Raw genomic sequence first — 23,838 nt, forward strand, 5'->3', positions numbered from 1 at the left:
TAACAGCAAGTTGCGTTTTGGCCCATTGTTTTTTTTTTATCGCAGTGTTAAATGTTTTTTTAAATACAGCCAATCTGACCTGATGTTCTCATTTAAACTAGCAACAGTGACCATCAGTACCAGTCAGAAACCAGACCCTGTTAGCTGATTTGAGCTTTGCTACAACACTAGGGATCAGACCTTTTCATCTAAAGAAAGATTGTAAATGTACAGTGTGGTGATTTACAGGATATTTGCCAGTGGATGGAAAAACAGAGCACTTCAGTAGTGACCTTAGTGTTTTTGTGTGTGCAATCGTAGTCAACACCACACATATCACACGTCGCACATGGACACTCAACCCAAAGTACCAGGCACTCAAAATACTGAAGATGCACACATAAAGCTTATGTAAGCTAAATATAAACCAAAGGCACCTACATACATCCACTCCCAGAGCTCATGTGGAGATGTATGTTTGTAATTATGGTGCTGAAAGCTACCACACAGATCAATGTGAAAGACCTATAATTCAAGTGCTGGTTGATCTCTGCATCTGTGTCTGTGTTCACTTTTGTTCACATACACGCACTTGACGAAATTACCATTACAAGTTCCATTAAGTGATATTTGTGATGTTGACAATGAAGATAATGAAAGCTTGAGCAAAAGACATGCTAGTTTTAAAGACTCAACACTTTCACTCTGCAGCATTTTTACTGGTATATATATAGTTTATAACACCGTACCACTTTAAAGTATAAAACTCTCAGAGTCTGATGGTATGCTGCATTCAGAACCCTAAATGTCAAATGTACAGTACAAGAGGCTATGTTTGACATTTGGCAAAGTCTGGAGAATCTATATTGGTTTTGGGGCATTTTTGGACAGCGCTATTAGACATACACTCAGAAAATGTGGGTGGAGAGAAATATAATGAATTCACCCTCACTTGGAACTGAACTGTAGACACCAGAGTTATGTGGTGTGCATGTTAAACTTTAGGTTACAGGGGAACCCTACAGAATATACTGTACATCTGACATGTCATGTTGGTTTGTGGGCCGACATGTTGTCATTTTGGTTTGCGGGATGACATATGAACTAAATCAAAACTGCCTACATTTAGCATTAATAAGGCGAAAATAAACATCACATCACGTGCTTTGTCAGTGACGAATTTAATCTAGTTTGCCATCTGTTTTATAAAGGAACCACACATCTTATTCAGGAGGAGTAACGTGTGGAGACATGGAGAATATTTATATTTATCCACCTTATTTGGGTACTTAATAATTATCAAACTGTAGAAGAGCTAAATTCTTGCAGGAAACAAAAAGTCCTTTAGTTGTGGCCCAATTGTAAATTTGGCACCTGCAATTTCATATTAGGTAGCTAAAATATAGGTTGCTGTTTCTCTACTCGGGGGTTGTATGTGTTAAAGCAAGTCACCTTGTTTGAATGTTCACATTGAGCCATGTGGATTCATATTTGTGTTATGATGAAACCTACCTCAATCCTGCCAGTGTCTGGCTGGAAGCCTCTGGCTGGATCTTCAGTCGTCACTCTGCACTGGATGGCACAGCCATTCACTCTGATCTTGTCCTGTTTGAGACCCAGTTCTGGCAGGCTACGGCCCTCACACACATGCAGCTGGGCATGCACCAGGTCCACACTGTTAGGGACAGAGGGTAAGCGGTGAATAGGACTGATTGAAGCCCGGGAACATGGTGTGAACAACCCTCAATTTTTCTTCTTACAACAAGGTTTAAAAGCACAGTAACACTATAAACAGCTTTAGCTATTTTTGGCCTCAAATCCAGCTGGAGAGGCTGAAGAGTTTCAGAGGACATGACAATATTTCAAGAATATATCATTAGGGCAAATACATCTGCAGTGCAATACCTCCTGAATATTTTTAATAGCTAAACATTAAAATGAAAAACCTTGCTGCAAAAACAAGTGCTCCTAAAGAAGTATGCAGTATGAGAAGTCAATTTTCACATAACTATTTTTTATAAGAGCATTGTGTTAAGATGTGGTATGAAGAATCTAAATATATGGAAGCATCCAGTCAAGAGTAACTAGATTAATTTTGTTGTTTCCATGATAATAATGTGGATCACAGGTGAGCCGAGTACATGGTGTAGTTTCCTATTAATTCAGTTCTTTTAGTTCAACCAAACACACCGTTTACATGCACAGTACATTTTATTTATGCATAGCTAAATATGGATTTTTAGCAAAAAACAAATGTCTGCCTGCACACATGAATACATTATGTAAATTTCTATTCAGTAGTATTTATAAGAATTTAAATCTTAGGGGATCAGAAAGAAACTATTCTCTTCCATGAATTGTAACCCTTAACATCAATTTTAGCTCATCTGTATGCAATTATTTAAATGTAAAGCTGAAATGAGTCTTTTGAGTTAAGCTTTATGACCTTCAGTCTAATACATAGCCAATATGTCTAAAAGTACGTATTCACTGTTTTTGGACAGATTATAATTGCAGTGTTTGATGACTCAGTGGTGGGGACACTTCTTAAATGGTTGTGTCCCTGTACTTCACCCACTGCCAAACATAAGCACATTGAGACGACTGGGAAGCCTCTATGCACTAAAGGGTGAACAAGAAACAGACGGCACACACACATTAGCAAACAAGTCTAGATTTTGGAATCCGTCTCCTTAATGTCTCAATTAGCTGGTATTCACATTCAGGCCAAACAGAAGGACAATTATGCATCAGCCTGGTGTGAAATGTGTTGGTGGAAAAAAGCAGATCCATTCTTGATAACTTGGACAGGCACTAGCATCATGTTTTTGTTACAGTTTCACAAATATGGTGGTATTTTTTAAATAAAGACAGCTCCACTTCCATGCTTACATAATAAAAAGGATGAGATGAAATGAGTCATTTAATGAGCGATGCCCCCAACAGTAGTTATGCAAATGAATCTTTGCTTCTCAGGACTTTGTTAATTAAGATACAAATGTGTTACCAGACTCAGAATAGTAACTAGTCTTCACGGGGTCCATTTCATTGCAAAAGGCATTCAAGTCCCTCAGATCTACAACCATTTAAAAGAAATTAAGATATTTTTTTTTTGTTTCTCATATGCTGTTGTGTAAAATGTTTGAAACAGAGTAATCTACAATTTTTTATATACATATATACACACACACACACACACACACACACACACACATATACATACATACATACATACATACACACACACCAAAACCACATTTGCTGTTGAGGGGTGTCTGCAGATGATCCCAACTGACATGGAGTAGGGTTAAAGGTGGGGTGAAGCCATGACAAGTGGTCTCTCACAGCACTGCACAAAAAGACAGTCACTTATGCTCACATTCACACCTGCAGGCAATGTGGAATCACCAGTTAATGTAATATTCATGTCTGTGAGTGAATGAAAGAATAACTGGAGAGAATGTAAACTCTAGAAAAGTTATAGTTTGCCCCATGAACCCCAACTAGCTGTGGGGCAGGAGTGCTAACCACTCTGCAACTACACCACCACTTAAATATTTTCACATACAATAAGCTCATCACCTTTTGACTGTTATGTGTTTACGGAGATAGCTACTGATGGAACAAATTAATGAGCAATTTATCCAAAAGAATAGAACAGCAATTAAAAAGACAAGTATCCTCACCTTAAAAATAGCAGCTATGAAGTGACAGTGGGTTCTAATTGCTGTCTTTTCACAGAGATCGAAGTACAGTAATAGTATTCAACACATTTCAGCAATAAAACGAGACAACTGAACAGTTACAGAGTTGACAGACAAACGTTTGGCATCCATGCATAAACTTTATTACATGTAAATTAAGTCTGGCCTAGTATTTTCTTTTTTGCTTGCATAATTCTTCTACTTTGAAAACATAAGGCACTGCTGATTGAATGAGGTCCCTGAAGGGTTTATGAAATTCATTGTATACTAATTTGACTGAGACAAATTAAAGAGCCTGAAGCAACAGCTGTCCCTCAGTGCAGCAAGTTACCAAAATCCACAATAAGGCCAAACTCAACATGTAGAGGATGAAGGTGATGGGCCATCAGCAAAGTAAGGGTTGGAAAACACATGACACATGGAAATGAGCATTTATAATAAGAGCGTGACGGCAATAAATACTGCTGGTACCAGAATGAACAGAATTAACAAAAGACCAAGAGCAGGTTTGACTGGAAACATCTGCACAGAGGCACAGTCAGGAAATATGACCATTGGTGTGTTTGATACAGAGACAAATGAATGATGAGGTCAGCTTCACAGAAAGATATAAAAAGCTCAGAATTAATCAAAGAAATTACATTTTCACATTACCGTATATTCGGAGTACAGATAAAGTAAATTGCTGTCACTGCTGAACCAGGATAGTTTTTTTTTTTTTTTTTTAACATAATTCAGAACAACTATGAAAGACTATGAAAATCTGTATTTGCTGGTGCAAAGTATGATATTTTAGTGATTCGGAGTTCTTACCTATGGACTATCATTAGAAGTAACTGCTAAGACTTAAAACTGTCAAAAACTTATCCGTTAAGTTTAATTAGAGAGCCAGACAAATTTAAAAAGTTGTTGTTTTTGTGTTGTTGTTTTTTTTTTAACTACAACTCCTAACTCAAATCAATGTACAGATCATATGCATCCTTATAATTCCCATTGGGGTATAAAAAATTTTCCATTAAGTTTATTTAACATTAATTTACATTTGTTTAATCATTTAATGGAAATATGCTCCAAAACCTAATGTGTTAGTAAAATGAAAATTTCCTCTGACACAGCCTCAGCCAGTGGTGCAGGAATATTCACTTCTAAAAGCCTTTTGAGTCAACCTCAATCCTGTGGCCATTCAGAAAAAAAGCAATGATTTCTACTTTATTACTAAGGTTTTTAGAATCCCTATTTATTGTAATTTAAATTGATTTAAACTAAAACTACCTGACAGGCTGTGCAGAGCATGGAGGCGCACAAAGAGCAAAGCAAAGCTGTAAAAGAGCAGGGAGAGGGAGGATTGGGTAGAGCAGAGTGGACTGACTCAGTCTCAAGTTAGAGGTAGCCTATGTAGCACCAAGTACAGCTTTAAGTCTCATTAAATGTGCCCTGTACACAAACTGCTGGAAATGTCATTGTACACTATAAGATGGTGTGTGAGAAAGAACCACAAAAGAAAGTGAAAATGGAGAGAGAAGAGTACATTTATATGTAGCACAGCAGAAGAAGCAAACAAAACCCCACTGTTTTACTGTAAACCAAGTTTTCATTTTAAAAGTTGTTGGGCTCTATATCCACCAGTGCTATGCATAGTTGTGAAACCTATCATGCAATTACCCATCAAGCACACAACACAGTACACTTGGCAGTTTAATTATGTTTTACCTAGAGCCCCAGGAACCAAATGTACTTTCCGAGGTAGAAGGTCCAAGGTCTGCTTTGTGTCAATTAGTCAATGAAAATTTGATTAAACTGAAATTTAGCAATATGTTTAAACCTAAATAATTAAGATCCTAAACCATTACTTAGACCTGAAGCACCTTTACAGTACAGTGCCTCAAGATTACAGCACCATATACAATAATGCAGGACTTGCCTTCAGGTCCAAGTTAGTAGTTCATATTCCACCATTAGCAACAAATCAAAAAGCTGACTTATTTTTCTGGTAAATTAGGTGCCCAGGAAAGTAATGGAAACACATTTCCTAAGTTCTAGGTCTTCTCATTACAAGTGACTTTGCTTTATACCTGAAGGATCCCAGAATATTTATGCATCCAAAATGCATACGAAACATATTTAGCATTTAAAAAAACAAAAAAAACAAAGGAAAACAACTCAAAAATGCCAAACTAAATATTTCAGCTATTTTTTGCCCTTCAAATTTGTCAAAAATCTCAACTTATTCCTTATTTCTGACAATGCCAAAGCAAATATAAATCTTTTAAGAGGCAATGCCCAGCTAAGGTCAATTTTCCTGTCAACGATTAATAACGGTTTTCTATTTGTGCCTTTGCCTTGTGAAAAGCTGCCAATCAAAATAGACCTATTTCTATTAAAGTAAATAATGTTGCAGTCAGTCAGTATGTGTTGCTCGGTTCTTCAAATTTGATGTTTGACATAAAAATGCATTGAGAAATGGAAATTAATACATTTTGTGGCAACCTCACTCAATCCTTACATAGTAACCACTGTATTAGGGGATTAATCAAAGTACTTTAAATCAACTAAACCCTCTACAAGACAAATATCACTAAATCCAGTTTTAGTATCTCTATGCTGTTAGCCCAGCTTGCCCAAATGACAAGAAACATGTGGTGCAATTCCATGATAAGCCATTTAAATTATCTTCTAAAAAGACAATTACAGAATTAATTCAGGTCATCTCCGGAGTCAAGAGTGCAATGACAGGTTCATTAAAGTGTAAGTTGATTAAAATGAATTATCTTGTCTGGCCTAAGATATGAAGGGGGTTACAAGAGATGAGGTGACTAGAACTGATGATGTATAATGTAGTGACCTGACAGAACACCTACACACGCTTTCTTTTGCCATTAAATCTCAAAGTAGTTCATAAAAATGTACAGTATATACATTTATGCATACACAAAAACCTAGAAAAGCACTCGTGACATTGAACACGCATGTGCACACGGACACGCATGATTCAACCTCAATGATATGTCCCAGCTAATACAAGGAAAATACATTACCCTCATTCTCACTAGAACCTGAGGTCACACAGAAAGACTAGCATATGTTCACATTCGGCAGCAAGCACAAAAATTCAATATGTCACATGTATGCACACACACAGCAAGATCATAAAGGCTAAGTACTAATTGCATATCATTTTCAGACGTTTCACTCAGAACTCGTTAGCAAGGGAAAAGGGGTGGCTGTGTGCCCAGAACTAAAAGGGGGAGAGGGAGAGAAAGGAGAGGGCCTAGTGAAGAGGGGAAGGCTAGACAAGGAAATATGAAACACATGCAAGGAAATAAAGATGATATTCCAATCTTGAGTACCACAGGATGAAGGAGCTTGTGAGACACATAAAAGAGACACAAGATCACACTTATTCAATCCAGTTTAAGGTAAGAGAGCGAAAAATTGAGTTGGGTGGAAGCAGTGGAAGTAGGAGTATGGAAGAGGATGAAAAACTGGTTGACAAAACTCAAAGCATGAGTGGGAAAAGTGGGAGTGTGGAAGAGATTGGATTTGGCCTCAAAAGAACAGAAGAAATGCAGGCAGAGAAGCAGTGGGAGGAAGCAGAGAGGGAGGGGAGCTGAAATGGGAGTGTGGAGGAAGAATGGAGGGATAAGATGGTTAAATGGGAGTGTGGAACAAGAGCGATGACAAGGAGATTACTGTGTTGAATAGAGGAATAAGAGGAAGATGGTAAAATAGGGAACAAAACAATGAGGAAGGAGAATAAAGGAGAGGAAGATGGTACTTATAAATAAAAAAACAATTCTGTAAGAATTTTAGGTTTAGCCTCATTTCATGGGAAGATATAAGCCTGTATCAATTCTAGCTTATAACCCTCAGCAATTTCTATTTCTATATTTTTACCAATATCAGACTCTAACTTCAGAATGGCAAGAGGGAAAAAGTGGAGCTGGGGAAGAGAGGGAAAAGCAGAGGAAAGAGGGAGAAAAGGAGAACGGTGGGCATACTAAGGTAGAAAGTTAGAGCCCAACAGAGATGGGACTGCAGTAAAAGATGGAAAGCGTGATGATGACAGGAAGAGAGGAACATGGAGGAAAGACACTGTTATAATATAAATCTGGCCTCTTGCTTTTTTTCCCCTTCACCATCTTCCTTTTTAATAAATTCTATTCTCCATCATCTCCTTCACTGGTGTTTTCTCTTTTCTTCCTGTTCTCCTTTCATCTTCCATTGTTTCCAGCTCTCCCTCCCCCACATGTGGCCTCGAAATGCAAAACATTTACTCCCTTTGAAGTGTACACTTGATTTCATAACTTCATTAGTGCACAGAGTTCGTACTAGATCAGAGTGTGTGTTTGTTCTCACTGCATTTGAGTTTGTTCAGGTTCGCACAAACACCATCTCTGGTAAATGCATTTTTCAAGATGGCTCTGGGGCAACTGGTAGAGAGCATTGAAGAAATGTATTTCTCATTTTAGCAAAACTAATGCACATTCTTGTATAGCAAATGTGCAAACACCTATCCAACACACACCCTTGTCTAAATAAATAACTAAAAATATAGCCAATTCCCTTCCAATGGGGGCCTGCAGGAATTTGAACGTAGAAAAACAAAGAGAAACTGAAATTGGTGGCAATGGATGGTACTTAATAGGAGGGGTGGATTAACACACAAAAAAATGTGGGGAAAAATAAATAAACAAATCATACTCAGACATGAGGAAAAGAAGGCCTGAAGAGAAAAATTATGAATCAGACTAGAAGAAAAGTATAGAGAACACGTGGATGAGAGAATATGTAAGAAAACAAACAACTGTAAAGCAAATGCCAGGTCAAGAGAACCGGTGAGAAGGAAGGCGTCAACCCTCATCTTGTTTCACATGAATGGCATTAGATGGCTGTAGACGGCCAACAGAAGAAAACGAGGTGGGAGCAAACTAAGAGTAGTTGAGAAATAAACAGATGGGAAGGATGAGTTGTCTTGCATGGGAGAGCGAAGAAATAAGAATTTTAATCAGTGTGGCATGAGGATAACATTTCGACATGAATTTAGCAGGCAGCCTGAAAACTGCTGTGTTCAATACATCAGTGATAGCAGTTGGAAACAGAAAAGAAGGGAGAGAACAGGATGGAGAGGTGGGACAGTAGTGTATTAAACAGTTTATCAATGTGAGGAAACAAAGGAAAATGAAATCAGGGCTGGAAAGAAAGGGAGAAAAAAAAGACGAAAACAAGACCCAGAAATAACAGTTTTCCAACTTAATACTTAAAATGGTAAGAAACAAAAGTATGCGTGAATAACAGCTTTGGTTCAACAGATAAAGTAGAAAGAGAAACAAAACAGGAGAACAAGACAAGGAGGCAGTGGGGAGAATATGCACGGTCAAACACATGATCTCGCTCTCTCTCACACACACACACACACACACACACACACACACACACACACACACACACACAGGATCCTATCTGATTAGATTTCCTCTTCCTTTCAGCTCGCTTTCTCCCCTACTTTTTTGAGCCTCACTATCAGCATATTAATTAATTCCTGCTTTCCTTGTTATGAAGAAGATGGAAAAGCGAGGAGAGGAATGCAAAATAACTTTAGTGTCCAGAAGGCAGAAAGGAAAGAATGGAGAACGGCGGAAAGGAGAGACTGTGCATGCAGATAAAGGAGAAGGACAAACCCAGCTGTGTGTCTGTTATAGTGTGATGTTAAACTAAACTGCCATGCCAGCGAACACACATTGATACATACTGTAGAAGCACTGTTCCTGTACAAATTGTTAATAACTAGTTACAATAACCTAGGTAGATGATTATTCTCAGAGTGCTAAAGGGTTTGTCAACCTCTACTGTCTGTTACAGACTGCATCTACAGATACCAGAAACCCTATATAAAAACACAAACACTTAGCAAAATTGTGGTCTAAGAGATGCAAAAGCGGATAATGGTGATACTTGATCGACTCTCAAAGGCACACAGCTGCCCTCAGCCGTGTTAATATCAAGCTTATGGGTACATCAACTCTGAGAAGAACAGGATCAGACTTCTTAAGCATGCTGTTCCTTTGGCTACACACCTACTATGTCACTGACCCATTTTCATTTCAAGTGCCTCTGGATAATTTATTGCATTTACATTATACATGTTTCCATTGGCTAAAATCACAAACCTCATCATGTGTGATCATCTTCACTTTTCACTCATCAGCGATCAGATAATTAAACCTCAGCATTTCATTTGCATGATATGCTGAAATTACTGGAGTCATTTTTTTCTGCAGCTTCAATAAAAGACAAAAAATGCCTAATTTCAATTTCATTTCATCTTCCATTATTACAGACTGCTTGCTGACATAGTTTAAACGAAGAAGGATAAAGATTGTGTACACAGCCTGGAGAAGTTAATGGAGTTTCTACATTATTTCAACACCTGGCTATAATTCATCATAAGCCACCTCTAGATTGGCTTGAACAAACACATTTTAATCCATCTCAAATGCACCTCGGACACCTGAGATGCAACTTGAAGCACTGTTAATCGTATCATAGCAGCTGTACTGACCATCAGCTGTCAAAAGCACTGAATATGACATCAATGCAGAAGCTATGACCTTTAAGGTTTCAATCTCTAGACCGCGTTTGAGGAACTGATTTACATCCCATGAGATTTGCTCTTCATTTAGATTTGACTTTTCTTTCAGCTTTTAACTTCGCAGTACACCACAGTGCAAGGTCTTTGGGGAACCAGCATGAGTGAGAGCTCTCCTATGTAAGGTCAAGATTGATGTTTAAAATTGATGTGCTGGGGCACGTTGTAAGACACCACGCTGGTTGAATAAACTTCGATATTGACATGACAGTGCTGCGCGTCTTCACAACTGTACAGTACATTGACTCACCTGTGTTCCCAATTCGAAATATGGTTTGAAACTTAACCTGGCCAAAAGACCTTGAACTCATTTTTATACCAACACTTGAAGTTTGAAGAAAAATGTTTTTTAAAAAACCTGCTTACTCACATAAACTTGATACATACATCTTACATTTGGTAAGGGGGTAAACAGAGTGAAATACCTGAAGAGAAAGCCAACGTGGCATTTAGTTTATCAAGTAGACTCCTCCAGTCGCAGGGTTTGCTTCGAATTAGGCCCAGAACAGAGCCAGGAGGCTTAATAGTTAACTCTGAAGTCCCAGAAGCCCCCAAGAAGCCTGAATAACCATTCATACACCTACAGAACACTTGAACATGTAACTACACTCTTATCTGTGTATTGCAGGTAGTGTATCTTGGAGCAAAAAAACACCACAAAACAGTATTCATGTTATTCCTGTGACCTTGGAAAGTATCATCTACTGTAAATATGCATACTTGACCAAATCACCCTCTTATAGCATTTATTTGGCTTTCTACCACTTTAGAGATTCAAAGATTGTTTAACACAAAATGTATGATAATTACTGATTAACTGCTTCCAAATATTATAATTTACCTGAAATGTTCAAACTCAGAAACATAACCTGGGAATGTTTATAACTGGGGATTATAAGCAAGATAAAAAAATTCAATATTTAGTTCAACCCCAGGAATTAATTTGAATACTGATAATTACGTGCTACTACAAATTCTTATGGCAAAATTTCAAAGCAATTTGGAGACCACAAAATGTTTTCTCATCTCACTGTATCCTATAAACGTTTTGAAACAAATTGAGCCAATCATCCAGAATTCCATTTTAAAATGCCCAATTATTCATTGGTCCTTGAAAATTATCTTCCCTGTAGCTTGGTTCAAGGGTTGTACTGTACCATTTAAGATTTTTATTTAAATTGGACGACATTTCCGTGGAGCACATCTGCAACAAGGTCGACATACAAAAACTCAGGGCGCACACACCAAAAAAAAAAAAAAAAAAATGCAAAAGCCCATACAGGCCTGATAAAATGCAATCCAAGTTCTCTCACTTGGAAAATTGCACAGTGGAAGTCACAAACAGAGAGAGAAGACAGATAAATAAGACACCCCCTCCCCCAAACACACAATCATGGATATGTGCACCAACACCCTGAGTGCACATGTGGTTATAAATGTGTCAGCTATCACACTGTACATTTGGCACACACACAAAAATACAGACAGTGCAGCAGTACACATCTAACGCATGCAAACTCACATTATGACAACTATAAACACACATCAGTACACACACACACACACACACACATAACGACACTCGCCTGTGAGTCACAGGAGCCCAGACAATGTGATGAATGTCAAATATGAGCTTGCGCAGAATAAAATGGAGGCAACAATGAGGAGGGAGTACTGCTGGGAGGAAAAGAAGTGGTGTGCAATAAATACAAAAAAGAAAGAATAATAAGAGGAGAGCACAAAAGAGGGAAGAAATACTGAAGGATGTGTAAGTATGCAAGTTAACAGCAAGTAAAATAGTGAGAAAGGACACAAACCGAAAATACGCTACAGATAATTCTGCCGTACAGATAGTAAGATGTTTTATTTTCACACAAACACTGAATTCTCCTGTGTTCATAAAATAAACTATCAGCACATTAAAAAATAAAGAGGGGGAAGATAAGATGTGCATACACAAAAATAAATGAATAGATAGAAAAATGTAAAAAGCAAAGAAAGAAATGAAAACTCCATATGAGCCAATTAGGACCGTTAATGACCAAAGGCTGTTTTAAACATAACTTATCAGTCATAATATTTTGCAATCACACATTCTGAACTGGATAAAACTAGCCAATAATATTAAAGGAAGAGGTACTCAACTGATCACAGTGTTAAAGGATAAAGTCTGTGTTAAACTGCATCTTTTTTCCAATTGTCAGTACCAGAATCATAATAGGTAAACTCAATGCCCTGTGCAGAATGAATCTCTCACATACATGTCTCTCTGAAGACAGGATGGCATACAGATACATGAGACTTTTTATTCGGAAGCCTTATTACATAAAATTATCTTCTCAACAGGGTTCCCAGCGTGACACGCCGATGGGCTGCCCTGCTGTGTGCAAGACAGCCTAGCAAAGCTTCCTTTACATTTAACTGGGAGAAATTTCATCTGTCACTTCATCCCATTATATTCTACTCACAGATCTCTGACAGACTGGTGGTGAATCATTTGAATGCAAGCAATGACGCCTGCCATCCCATCTGCCATTGCTGTGCAGGGAACGACAATCTAACAATACTGACAAACATGACCTGCGACTGGTCGGTTCAGATAGACAACGCTCTGACACCGCTTTCAGTGTGTTAAATGTACAGAATGTCACGCAAAGTAATCTGTGCTTGACAAATCCCCTGTGGTTTGTGACTCCACATTCAAATCTGAAACAAGACAGGCGTCTTCATTGCAGTCTTTAGCTAGCTTCAAGAAGCTTTTGCTTCTCTTTTTGCAGCCAATTAAAAAAAAAAAAAAAAAAAGTTGTTTCATCTTGGGAGAAGATGACTGGTGTGCCCCCCTCGCCCCTTGTGTCGCTATCCCCACATGTATGTCCATCCTGGGGCCGTACCCATGATCCACCAGTGTTTGATGCTGAATCCTCTGGTTTTCCTGAAGTTTTTGATTAAAACTTGGTTGAGAAGCCCCAAGCCTTCGAAAAAGGCTTATGAGGAATCCAAAAGGGATTACTGGACGAACCATATGGAAATTACAGTTCAATTTATCATTGAGGTCATGGTAATTCATGTAAATTAGGATTTTATTTATTCCAGCCTTGGGTTTAAAGAGTGTTGCTCTTGTCTGGATGTGCAGTCGTGTCAAGATCATATTGGGAGAGTAGTGTGAAGACACAGGAAACACACTAGTTCATATACAACTTCATACTGTACAACTTGTATACTTTCGACAAAGGTCTTAGCCATAGAAAAACCTATAACATTACTAAAAATGTCTAAACAGAAGGACAAAACCCCAGAAACAGCAAAGTGAGCTGTTGGAGCTGATTATATGTACTGCTCCGGTGCATAACAGCAGATGTAGATACTGCTGGAGAATAAACCTCTAATGTCAACATTTATATATAAAAAAAAAAAACAAAAATAAAAACACAACCCATATAATGCAGGTAGATCTGAGCACAAACACATACACAAACCATTAAGTTAAGTTGGCTTCATCACACCTTTTAATACAGAATAATTTGATTTCAGTCAAGGTCTCATTAAACTTGCACTTCCTAATATTAGGCAGATGAACATAACAAAATCAACTCACAGAAGACACGATGTGTTACTTTACACACCTGGATGAATATAAAACTAATAAATAAAATCTTGAGCAAAAGTAAAAGTTTTGAGTAGCAGCCTAATGACATTCACAGCCTGTAGCTACGGCAAAACCTGGAGACACTAAACTTAATTAATCCTCAAATAAATGTTTGTGTTAATGTCACGCTTGTGCATTAACAGAACTATTAACACAGGCAAAGACGTCTCCACTGACACTTGTAAGGAGTCATTTAGAAAATTGCGTTTTCCATAAAGAAACCCAAAAGAGTTTTCCTGAGTTGGAGAAGGCATGAAATTTTGGTTTGTTTGACAAAATGTCAACAAATGTTAAAAAAGAAGAGAAAAACAAGAGAACAGGCAAATCCAGGAATACCATCAATACATTTAACATTGGGGAGCCATGATTGTTCCAACATGTTTTGTGGGGTTTGTTAGAAAGCTGTAAACCATTTTAAAAGGCAGAAAATGTTTAAAAGATGCAACACAGTAAGATGTAGTGACTCATCCTGCCAATTGCCATTAACAATGACCTCCATTCATAAATGTAATTATGTTTAACAGCTCCAGTGTTATCTTAAACTACATCAAGAGTCTGGCAAATGTCTCAAATGTTAGAGGCATTAATTTTTAGAAAAAAAAAAAATTATATTTTAAAATTCATAAAACCAGTAACAACAACCCAGGTAATTATAATCACAATAAGCATCATTCCCATTATCATAAATAGCCTAAACTCACTCCTCTCCACACAAAATTCTTCCATGGTGTCAGGAAAGACTCTTACTCAAAAAACACTGTTACGTCTCTCATTCTTATTCATCTGCTTAGTTCTCAATCACTCTCTGTTCGCTTTGGTGCACAATTATAATCACCTAAAATTTATTTTATAACGTGCTCACAAACCAAACAAAACTCCTCAAAGCACACTCACACAGACCAAAAAAAACAAATGCCTAGTCGCCCACTAACACCCAAATTACAAAATAGTTGAACAAGAAAAAGCTGGATGCAGTTGTGTACTACAGTGCTTATAGACACGCACAATTAAAAAAAAAATAAACATCCTTTGATGTTTATGTTAATACTGTACTGTAATATAAAAGCTGATTCGGGTAATCGCTATTCTACACACAGTTTATTCAAACACATACACAGGCAGTTACAACTATTATCTAGCTTATTGCAGAGCATCCAGGCATGTAGTCTATACAGCTCAGCCATATTTCCTTGTCAGTGCTTATTTTATGAATGCATACAAAGAGTTTGTAACCAGAAAAGAAGCTATGGATTTGTTTAGTGCTGCACGTGTTTCCTCTGTGGCACTGACAAAAACAGAAATGGACAGGAGCAGTTGGGAGGAAGAAGAGAGAGAACGAAGAGGCAAAGTATAGAGAGCGGGGAGTGATAATACGTTCAATAAGCCATGAGTTAAATTAATAAATAAAATATTATAAAAAACATCGAGAGGAGCAGAGAGTCGAAGGAGAGAAGTTTAAAGGATGAAAAGGAGAAAGGTACAGTATAAGAGGCAAAGAAGTAGGAACATAACACATGGTAAATTTCTTCAGGATATGGAGGAGGAGAGGCTATATGGAAGGGAGGGGAAAAGGAACAGAGGATATCAATTTCTATACAAGCATGTAACACTCTTAGCATTTAAATTGTTAAACAAGTCTATAATGACCCCAAGCTGACCTTTTTTGAATTCTCTTTGTACTTTGGAGTGCCAGGAAATGAGAACAAGTGTAAAAAGGGTTGGGAAAACTGAAGAGTGAGAGGGAGGATAATTGCTGATGTGGCAGCAACTCCTCCAACTCTTACACACCGATTAAATCAAAGCAGAGACCTAGAGATGCTGGCTGCTATATCAAACATCCAAGGAAATAAAGGACAGAGGAAAAGATAACGAAAGACAGAATGAAAAACAGCATGGATACATGCAGAAAGAAATAGCAAAACAAACAGACAGGACAAAAGAGGCTCTGTGACAATATGAAGGCTAGAGAAAAGGCATTGCAATGCATGACAGCAAATGGGTTCCTGGTGAAATATATTAATGCAGGAATCCTCTGAAGACTCAAACATATCTGGCCAACACAGGCCTGAAACTTTGGTCCAGCAGGACGCTGTGGCTTTATTCCTACAGCAGCTCTGGGTCGCTCGACTCTTTAAATTCACCTCGTGTCCCTTCCCTTTCTCAGTTTCCACCCCTCGTTTGTCAGACCCTCAGTCAATTAATGCAAGGCATTGTTTCTTTCTGTCTTCCTAACTCCCCCTCTGTCACTCTGCCTTCAGCCTGATGAAGATGGAGAGTAGTCATTTAGAACTAATTAGCGAGCCCAAACAGACAAATAACCAGGTGCAGCATACACATTTTCTCTCAACACTGATGTGGGCCATGCACAGACACACAAACTAAAGCAGAAACAGCAATAACACCCCAAAGAATGCAGACCCACAATGCCAACAGCTTGTGACACACATTTAGTCAAACCTACATGGAGATTTTTTGGGGACTGCAGAATTGTCAAAACTAAAGCCACAAAAGCAACAGAATGCTGTTGATTTGTTTAATGGGCACATCTGGTAGCTTTAACAAGAGAAGAAAAAAAATAATTATTCAGCCTTATCTGCTCATATACAGCTAAATGTAACATAGGCAACTTTCTAGAGCACTGCCTCACCTTCCTCACACACATATACACAGCAGCAATATATGGCAGGCTATGCCAAGAATGAATGATTTCTTAAGCAGCAGAAATCACACTATTGAGCATGAAATATTAGTTAATATCAACTTCTGAATTTATTTCAGACTTACACAGAAACTGTAGAAAATTTAGGCCATTTGTTAACATTGCTGAAACTGAACAGATTCAGTGTGATCAACCTTCACTTTGATGGATATTAGGCTGTTTATTAGGCAATCCATATTACACAAGCAATCAATACTGCTTGCGTATGCAAAGCCTTTAACCTGAAATTATTCAAATATGACATTTAATCACATTTAACACCGGCAAGCATGAACAGGTTTATTATTACATGCAATTCAGGAGGACTGTTTTATTGTCCTGTGGGGTAAATGTAGATTACAGTTAAGTCTGTCATCAGACTGTCAATATACACTGCGTCAGTGAGCCATTGAAGTTTTGTGTAAAAATGAGCATCGACCAGTCGCTGTCACCCAGCGTCTCTATGATGGATTTGAAGCAGTGTGTTTAATGACCTTTGAGATTTTTGAGTGTCTAAGGGAACATGTTATTTATTAGCTTGCAGTAGCAGGTTTTATTAGCTTTTCATGTGATCCGTTTCAGAGACATTTATTTTTCTGCAAAGAACAGAAAAAACACAATCCTGAAGTAAAGTTGCTCCACAGAATATTATACAATCTAAAATGCTGTTGTCTGTACTTCAAACCCTTTACCGGTCAAATTCTTTATGTAGATATCCAATACTTTGGTTTTTACTGGATCATGTCACTTATACGAAATGTATTACACGATCACCCACTACCACCAATTATAGCCCAATATATACCTAATGTTCTATATCAGCAAAAACAAGCAGAGAACTGCCTCTTTAGGTTGGGAAACATTAAAGGTTTGATAAATGGGGCATTGCTTTGCTTTGTCAGATGCAATTCTGATGTTAATATTTGAAAACACCATCTTCTATTGTAGATTGTTTTTATTAAAGTGTGTACATTAGGATCAAAAAATGGGCTGAAGGATAACTTGCCCCTTTTTCTCAGTTAATGGTATAGTGCACATGTCGGTAAAGGACCTTAGCCATCCAGGTTTGGTTACCTAAAGGTTGAATCGAGTAGACGTCTTGCTTTTTGTTTGGAATCGTTTCACTACCCATCTGAGTAGCTTCTGTAGGAAGGGAAGTTGGCTAGGGGACCCAGTTACATCCTCCAGAGTAGACCTTTTTTCACTTGGCCTGAATAGTCTCGTTAGATGGGTAATAGGGGATGTGAAAAAAGGGCAGAGTCATTGGTGTGTAAGGTTTACGACGCTAAACAACATTAATCCCTAGGATGGCATCATTACACATGGCCTCCTTGGTGGATGTGTAGTTGTCTTAATGTTCCTGGGGATGGATGAAAGGGCATCATGGGAAGTGAGACCAATTGTGCCTGAGGCCTCCTCTGTTGAGAGAAGGATTCTATATTTGAACATACATGGCTTCTCATACCTTTTGTCTTCACTATCCAAAATACGTACATTGTTATCCTTATACGAGTGTCCTTGGTCCTTCAGGTGTAGGTACACTGCTGATTCTGGTCCTTTCAGGATTCAGGTGTTGCTTATCTGGTGCTGAGCCATCCTCATTTGTAGAAGCTGTTTGGTTTGTCCAACGTGTTTAGATGTTTGGTGGTCTCTGTCACAGTGAATAGGTGCATTTAAGGTGAACAGGTATGTGGCATTGTCTGAAAGTCTTTTTAAGTCTGACATTTCAGCCATGTAAGGAAACACAAGGTGTTCGCTTTGACTGAGTCTCTGCTTTGTCAGTCATCCTTCTGGAGGACCTGGACGCCATCTTGTTGAAGACCTACTTAGGATAAAAACACCCTTTGAGAGCTGTTTTCAGATGTCAGTCTTCCTATTTGTCTTCCATGGAGGCAAGTATGTTGTCTGCCCTGTGATACAGTGTCCTGATGACTGTGTTGTAGGGTGTGGCAGGAGTTGCAGGTACCAAAGGTACCACAGGTACCACTCAGTTGGTTTCCTGTAAATGACTTTTTCTAAACTGCAAATTCCAAGACTAACTGCTCAATCCAGGAAGCCCAGTCCGTTGCTCTGTGTGTCCTGCCTGGTGAACATAATGTTATGCCCACTGCATCTACAGTTGAAACCAGTTTAAAAAGACACAGCCATTTTTTCCCCTCACAGACTGACATTAATCTGATTAACCTTTTCCTGTTTTAGGTCAGTTAGAATTATTACACTTTTTTTTCTATTTGCCAAATGTCAGAAGAATAGGAGAATTCCTTCTCACTGGATATATACACTCTTACCAGCTTTATCCAGCATCTTCACAAGTTGTTTTGCTTTTGTTCTTTGATACGCACATTTTGCAATAAAGCACATTCATTTCTGGAACACCCATCTCCTTCCTGAGCTGGACATTCCCATGATGTTTATACTTGGGTACAATTTCCAGATGCTTCAAGTTGCACTGTTCATCTGTTCAAACTATCATACACAAGGTTGAACCAGACTTGTGAAGGTCCACAATTCTCTTCCTGATATGTTGGTTATATTCATTTGATTTTCCCATGAGGAAAGCAATGTGTTTGAGGTGTGGCCTAAAAACACATCCTCGAGTGTGCCTCTATATAACTCAAATGTTGTCAATTAACTTATCAGAAGCTTCCAAAGCCATGACATCATCTGGGCTTTTTCAAATTGTTTAAAGGCATAATGATCGTAGCATATGGAAATTTCTGAATTTAAACGAAGTAAAAAAAAAAAAAAAAAAATGTCATCACCACATCTGAACCAATGGGATGGGGCTGTCCCTGGTAAAGAGTTATAGGCTTGCTTCTCTACTTCCTTCATTAATAGATTGGCAACAATTGGTGATACTGGGCAACCTATGGCACAGCCGCATTTCTGTCTGTATAAGTCCTCTCTGCAGGTGAAATATGGGCATCTCCCATTTGTCAACAGGCAGAATCGTGACTTTTTCATTTCTGCTGAGTGCTGTCAGGGCCAATCTCTTCTGGGTGGTGGCAGTAGAGCATTGGCTAATGCTGCACACGTTTAGCTGGAGTTGTTCTGCCTCTGCACCTGGCAGATTGATAACCAGTTAGCAGATTCTTTAGCTGTAATGAACTTCTCAACTGAAACCTAATTGGGTGTAATGACAAAGTTTAGGCCTCTGGCCAAAACATCCCTCTCTGGCCAGGTGAGATCTGTGTCTGAGAGGTTCTTTACCCAACTCTCTTTTGTGTTTTCAGTGGTTGCTGTCTGTTTGCAGGAGAAAGAAATGTCAAACTTCTTGGTTTGTCCCTTTCCCTTTGTGGCATTTCTGGACAAATTGTGTGACTCTTTCTAAAACTGGGCTAGACAGAAGGGTTGGTGGTTTCTAGCAAAGTAAACTCTAGTAAACTTTTGGAGTTTGGAGCCCGATGGGGTGAAGCACAGCCTGTGTGTGAGCACTTCCTGAAAATAAACTTTTAGGGAAAAGACAATTAAGACTGGGGGGGGCAATGATGACAAATGTAAATTTTATGGAAACTGGCCAAAACTACACAATCCTATAACCAGGGAACTGATACAATGTTGTTTAGTTTTTTTTTTTCCTTTAACTGGGAGCTATTTGATCCAAACCAGCACACAATCCCTTATTGTCTCTTAAGCATACACACCCACACTGCACATCATGAGCCTGGGGGTATAATTACATCAATTCGGGATCTAAAGGACTATTGTAGAAACAATCAAACCATGTGCAATGTCTCTTGACAGCAACATGCACTCTCACACTAACTGAATGCACTGAGCCACTGGGAAAAACACACTTGACACAAAAAGGAAAGATCATTTACAGCTAAATTATGGACAAATTGAACCTTGAGAGAAGAGAAGTTCAAAGGCAACGCTAGAGTTGAATGCAGAGGCGGTTGCCCTGTCTTACCAACACTCACGCTTATGCCTTTCAGACAGAAGCATCTCCTTATACAAGCATCACCCCCTCACACGCTTTGGGCTTCCCAGACAAAATACCTTTAACATATATCTCACATTTTGCTAGTTGCATACACGCTCACTAGAAACAGACAGAACTGCCTCTATTTTGCAAGTATTCTTTAAAGAAGGGCAACAGATAAATGGGTATTTGCATAATGTGCCTGTGCAATGGTTTTTCTTGTGCAAGTGTATGTGTATCATAGTCGATGCCTTTGGATGTTAACATTTGAGTACAGGGAGGTGTTTTTGTATTTATCAGTGAATGATAGTATCTGGAGAGGCTCTATTGATTAGACTGTGGTATTTCAACTCCTCATCGACAGTTGTGCACACATTCATAGATGAGGAAGAAGCAAAATAAGCAGTGAAAAGTGAGAGGATGCTTTCTCAATCCATAATATATCACAGTGTCAAACTATTGTAGAAAAGCAAGAAATGACAAAGCAAAAGGAAGAAAAAAGGGGAAGAAGGACAGCAAACAATGAGTGACTTATTCTCTTTACAAAGACAATTTTGTTGAAGTGGTTTAAGATTTTGTTGTTTGCCTATCAACAAGACCAGGGTTGCCCAATACGTCGATCGAGATCTACCGGCCCGATCGCAAAGGTAGTGTGTATTATTTATAGTAGGTAGAGCATTTTCACTTTGTCATTTTATAAGTAGCGCACAAGCCAAGAAAGTGTGGGCACCCCTGAACCTGAATATGTAAGAACACCTGTAAGAGCCAAAGAACCAAAATATCAAAGATCTTTCTGAAGTATAGGTTGGCATGGGTCCATTTAGCTCCTGGAATCAGAGACCAGACTTTGGCTGATTTTAAATTATGCTATACAGTCTTTTTGGACTGGACGGGGTCTAGTACCAGAACTAATCGACACACCCGCTTCATCACAGGAGAAGCCAATCTAGTATAATAATCATATGCTATACCCAGGTTGAAATTTCTTTTATCAGTTGGCATATAAGAGATCAGAATTACTGGGTTAAAACTAATGATATTACAAAAAATCTGTGCCACTGGATATCAAACTATGTTTTTTTAAACATCAGAGCCAATTAAAATTCACTTACAGCTAAATGTTTCCAAACATTTAAAAACCTTTCAAGGCAAAGTGAGACATACTAACAAGTATCCAAGTGTAACTGCTGAGAAACATTCAGCACCTTCAGCAGATGAATTTGAAAACAGCCTGCTGCTTTCAAACTCTGAACACATCATTTTGTACTGTCAAGATAAAGGCCCAAAAAAAAAAAAAATGGAAATCAACCTGAAATAATACACATATTCCTGGATCTGTTTTAAAACCACTCAAGATGAAAGATTTCCAGCTTTTCCATACTTTGCATAGTACAGAGCAAAAATAATAAAGGAAATTTTATTTTTACTGTAGTGTTCATATTTTGAGTACATTTTGTCTTATTATCAGCATAATTATACTACATATATGGTGTGTAGTGTCAATTAAAGTGCACATTAACTAATGGAGCATCAGACCGCTAACTGCATCTTTGTCACCGTCACTAAAAATAGCCAAATATAAGAAAAATATGCCATTATACAGCAATACTTCCTAACCTCTTTGTAGAAAGGTTCATTTTAGCTCCTAACCCAAAGTGTAATCTGTTCTGGTTGGCCAGCTTGCAGAAGCCTGCCAGTGGGCCAAACAGAGCAGTGAGACATGGATATGAGAGAGGGTGGACGTGCCTTGTACATTGTGGGTGCTTTGACCTAAAAACGGAGATGCCTCTATGGACTGACAACATTCATATTTAGGACTGTCTGAAGCATTTCGTGAGGGGCAGAGAAAGTCTCTTGGAGCAACTGGAAATTCTGGTGTCAGTCTCATGACAGAGTACTTTTTGTGTGTGTTCTTTGCCCTACACATATTGGAACTTTTCATTAATCAACATGGACAACCATCATACTAACAGAGAAGTATATACAAAAAACAAATATTAACAAAAATATTAAAGTATTTGAGAAAAAAAACCTTATAACAAATTGCCCACCACAAGTTCATTTGGTCATAACCAAATTGAAGAAAACTTAATTACACAAACATTGTGCATGTGTCTTCAAATACCTACCTATTTAGTTTATTGTTATGAAAAACACTCCGACTTATTTTGATGTAACTGCTAATAAAATCTAATGCATCAAGGAATCAACAAAATAGATTTACTGTGTAGCTGTCTATACATATCTGATTTAATTACTTTACTACTATGTGTCTACTGCTTGAACTGATACATGAAAGAAAGACATATATAGAGAAGCCAGATGGAGGGCGTGAAGATGAAAAGTTTACAAAGTGACAAAGGAAAGATGAAGTGAAAGTTGGAGGGGGTGAGGCAAAGGACAGAGTGGAAGCATCGAATGAACAGACAGATATCAAAAAGATAAGAATGGAAGAAGAGGATGAATGTGAATTAGAGGAAATAATGACAAAGATGAGCTAGATACTATGCAGGACAGAAGAATGTGAGTGGAGGGGTGGGAAGACTAGAAGTGGGAGAGATGAAGTGATGGGAGTGACAGAATGAGCATCAGACACATGGAGGGAGAAACTGACAGACCTGAAAGGATGGTGGATAGAAAGAACGATAGAACAGGAGGCGATGGTGCGAGGAAGAAAGGAAGGGGGAAATAGTGAAATGGACAGGGGTGAAGAGACGGGTGCAGAAAGTCAGCTGAGGACAGATATGAAGGGGAGAGCATGAAGGAGGAATGAAGGATGAGACTGATGGGTAGAAAGGATGAAGGCATGAGTTAAGAAGAGAAAAAAAAAAGGAGACTTGGATACCCGAGTGTGTGACGGTCGCTACTGATAGTATTCCATTAGTAAGAGTCCAAGCTGCAAACTGACCAGACACAAGGCCATATCAAAGTGAAGGAATAGGTTTCATCTGTGTGGGAAAGCGTAAAAAATGAGCCTATTTGCAGCGTGAATCTGGATTTCTTATTGGGATAAAGGCATCTGATCATAGAATATTGAGTTTACAACTGGCATTAAGCACTTTTGTTATCCAAATTTCACCTGCATGGTGACTGAATCTTAGTAAAAATCTGCATCTACAGCAACTTAAGCATAAGAGCATAGTGTCAAGCCATCAGGTTCACAGTGCTTGTTCAGTGCCTGCATGTTTTCTAACCATACCTGCACTACCTGCTGCAGCTTACTCGGATCAGGTGGATTCG

The 23,838-nt window shown here is 38.4% G+C and overlaps 1 protein-coding gene across 1 annotated transcript in view; it reads right to left on the bottom strand.

Moving 5' to 3' along the window:
* pcxb (pyruvate carboxylase b) overlaps window positions 1-23,838 on the bottom strand; it is a 255,727-nt gene that overhangs the window by 181,293 nt on the left and 50,596 nt on the right. Inside the window, exon 11 of the mRNA XM_067525430.1 lies at window positions 1,492-1,654. Coding sequence (XP_067381531.1) covers window positions 1,492-1,654 — 163 coding nt within the window. The remainder of the gene's footprint in view (window positions 1-1,491; window positions 1,655-23,838) is intronic.

Source organism: Channa argus, chromosome 12 (assembly GCF_033026475.1).
Source record: "Channa argus isolate prfri chromosome 12, Channa argus male v1.0, whole genome shotgun sequence".
Classification (NCBI taxonomy): domain Eukaryota; kingdom Metazoa; phylum Chordata; class Actinopteri; order Anabantiformes; family Channidae; genus Channa; species Channa argus.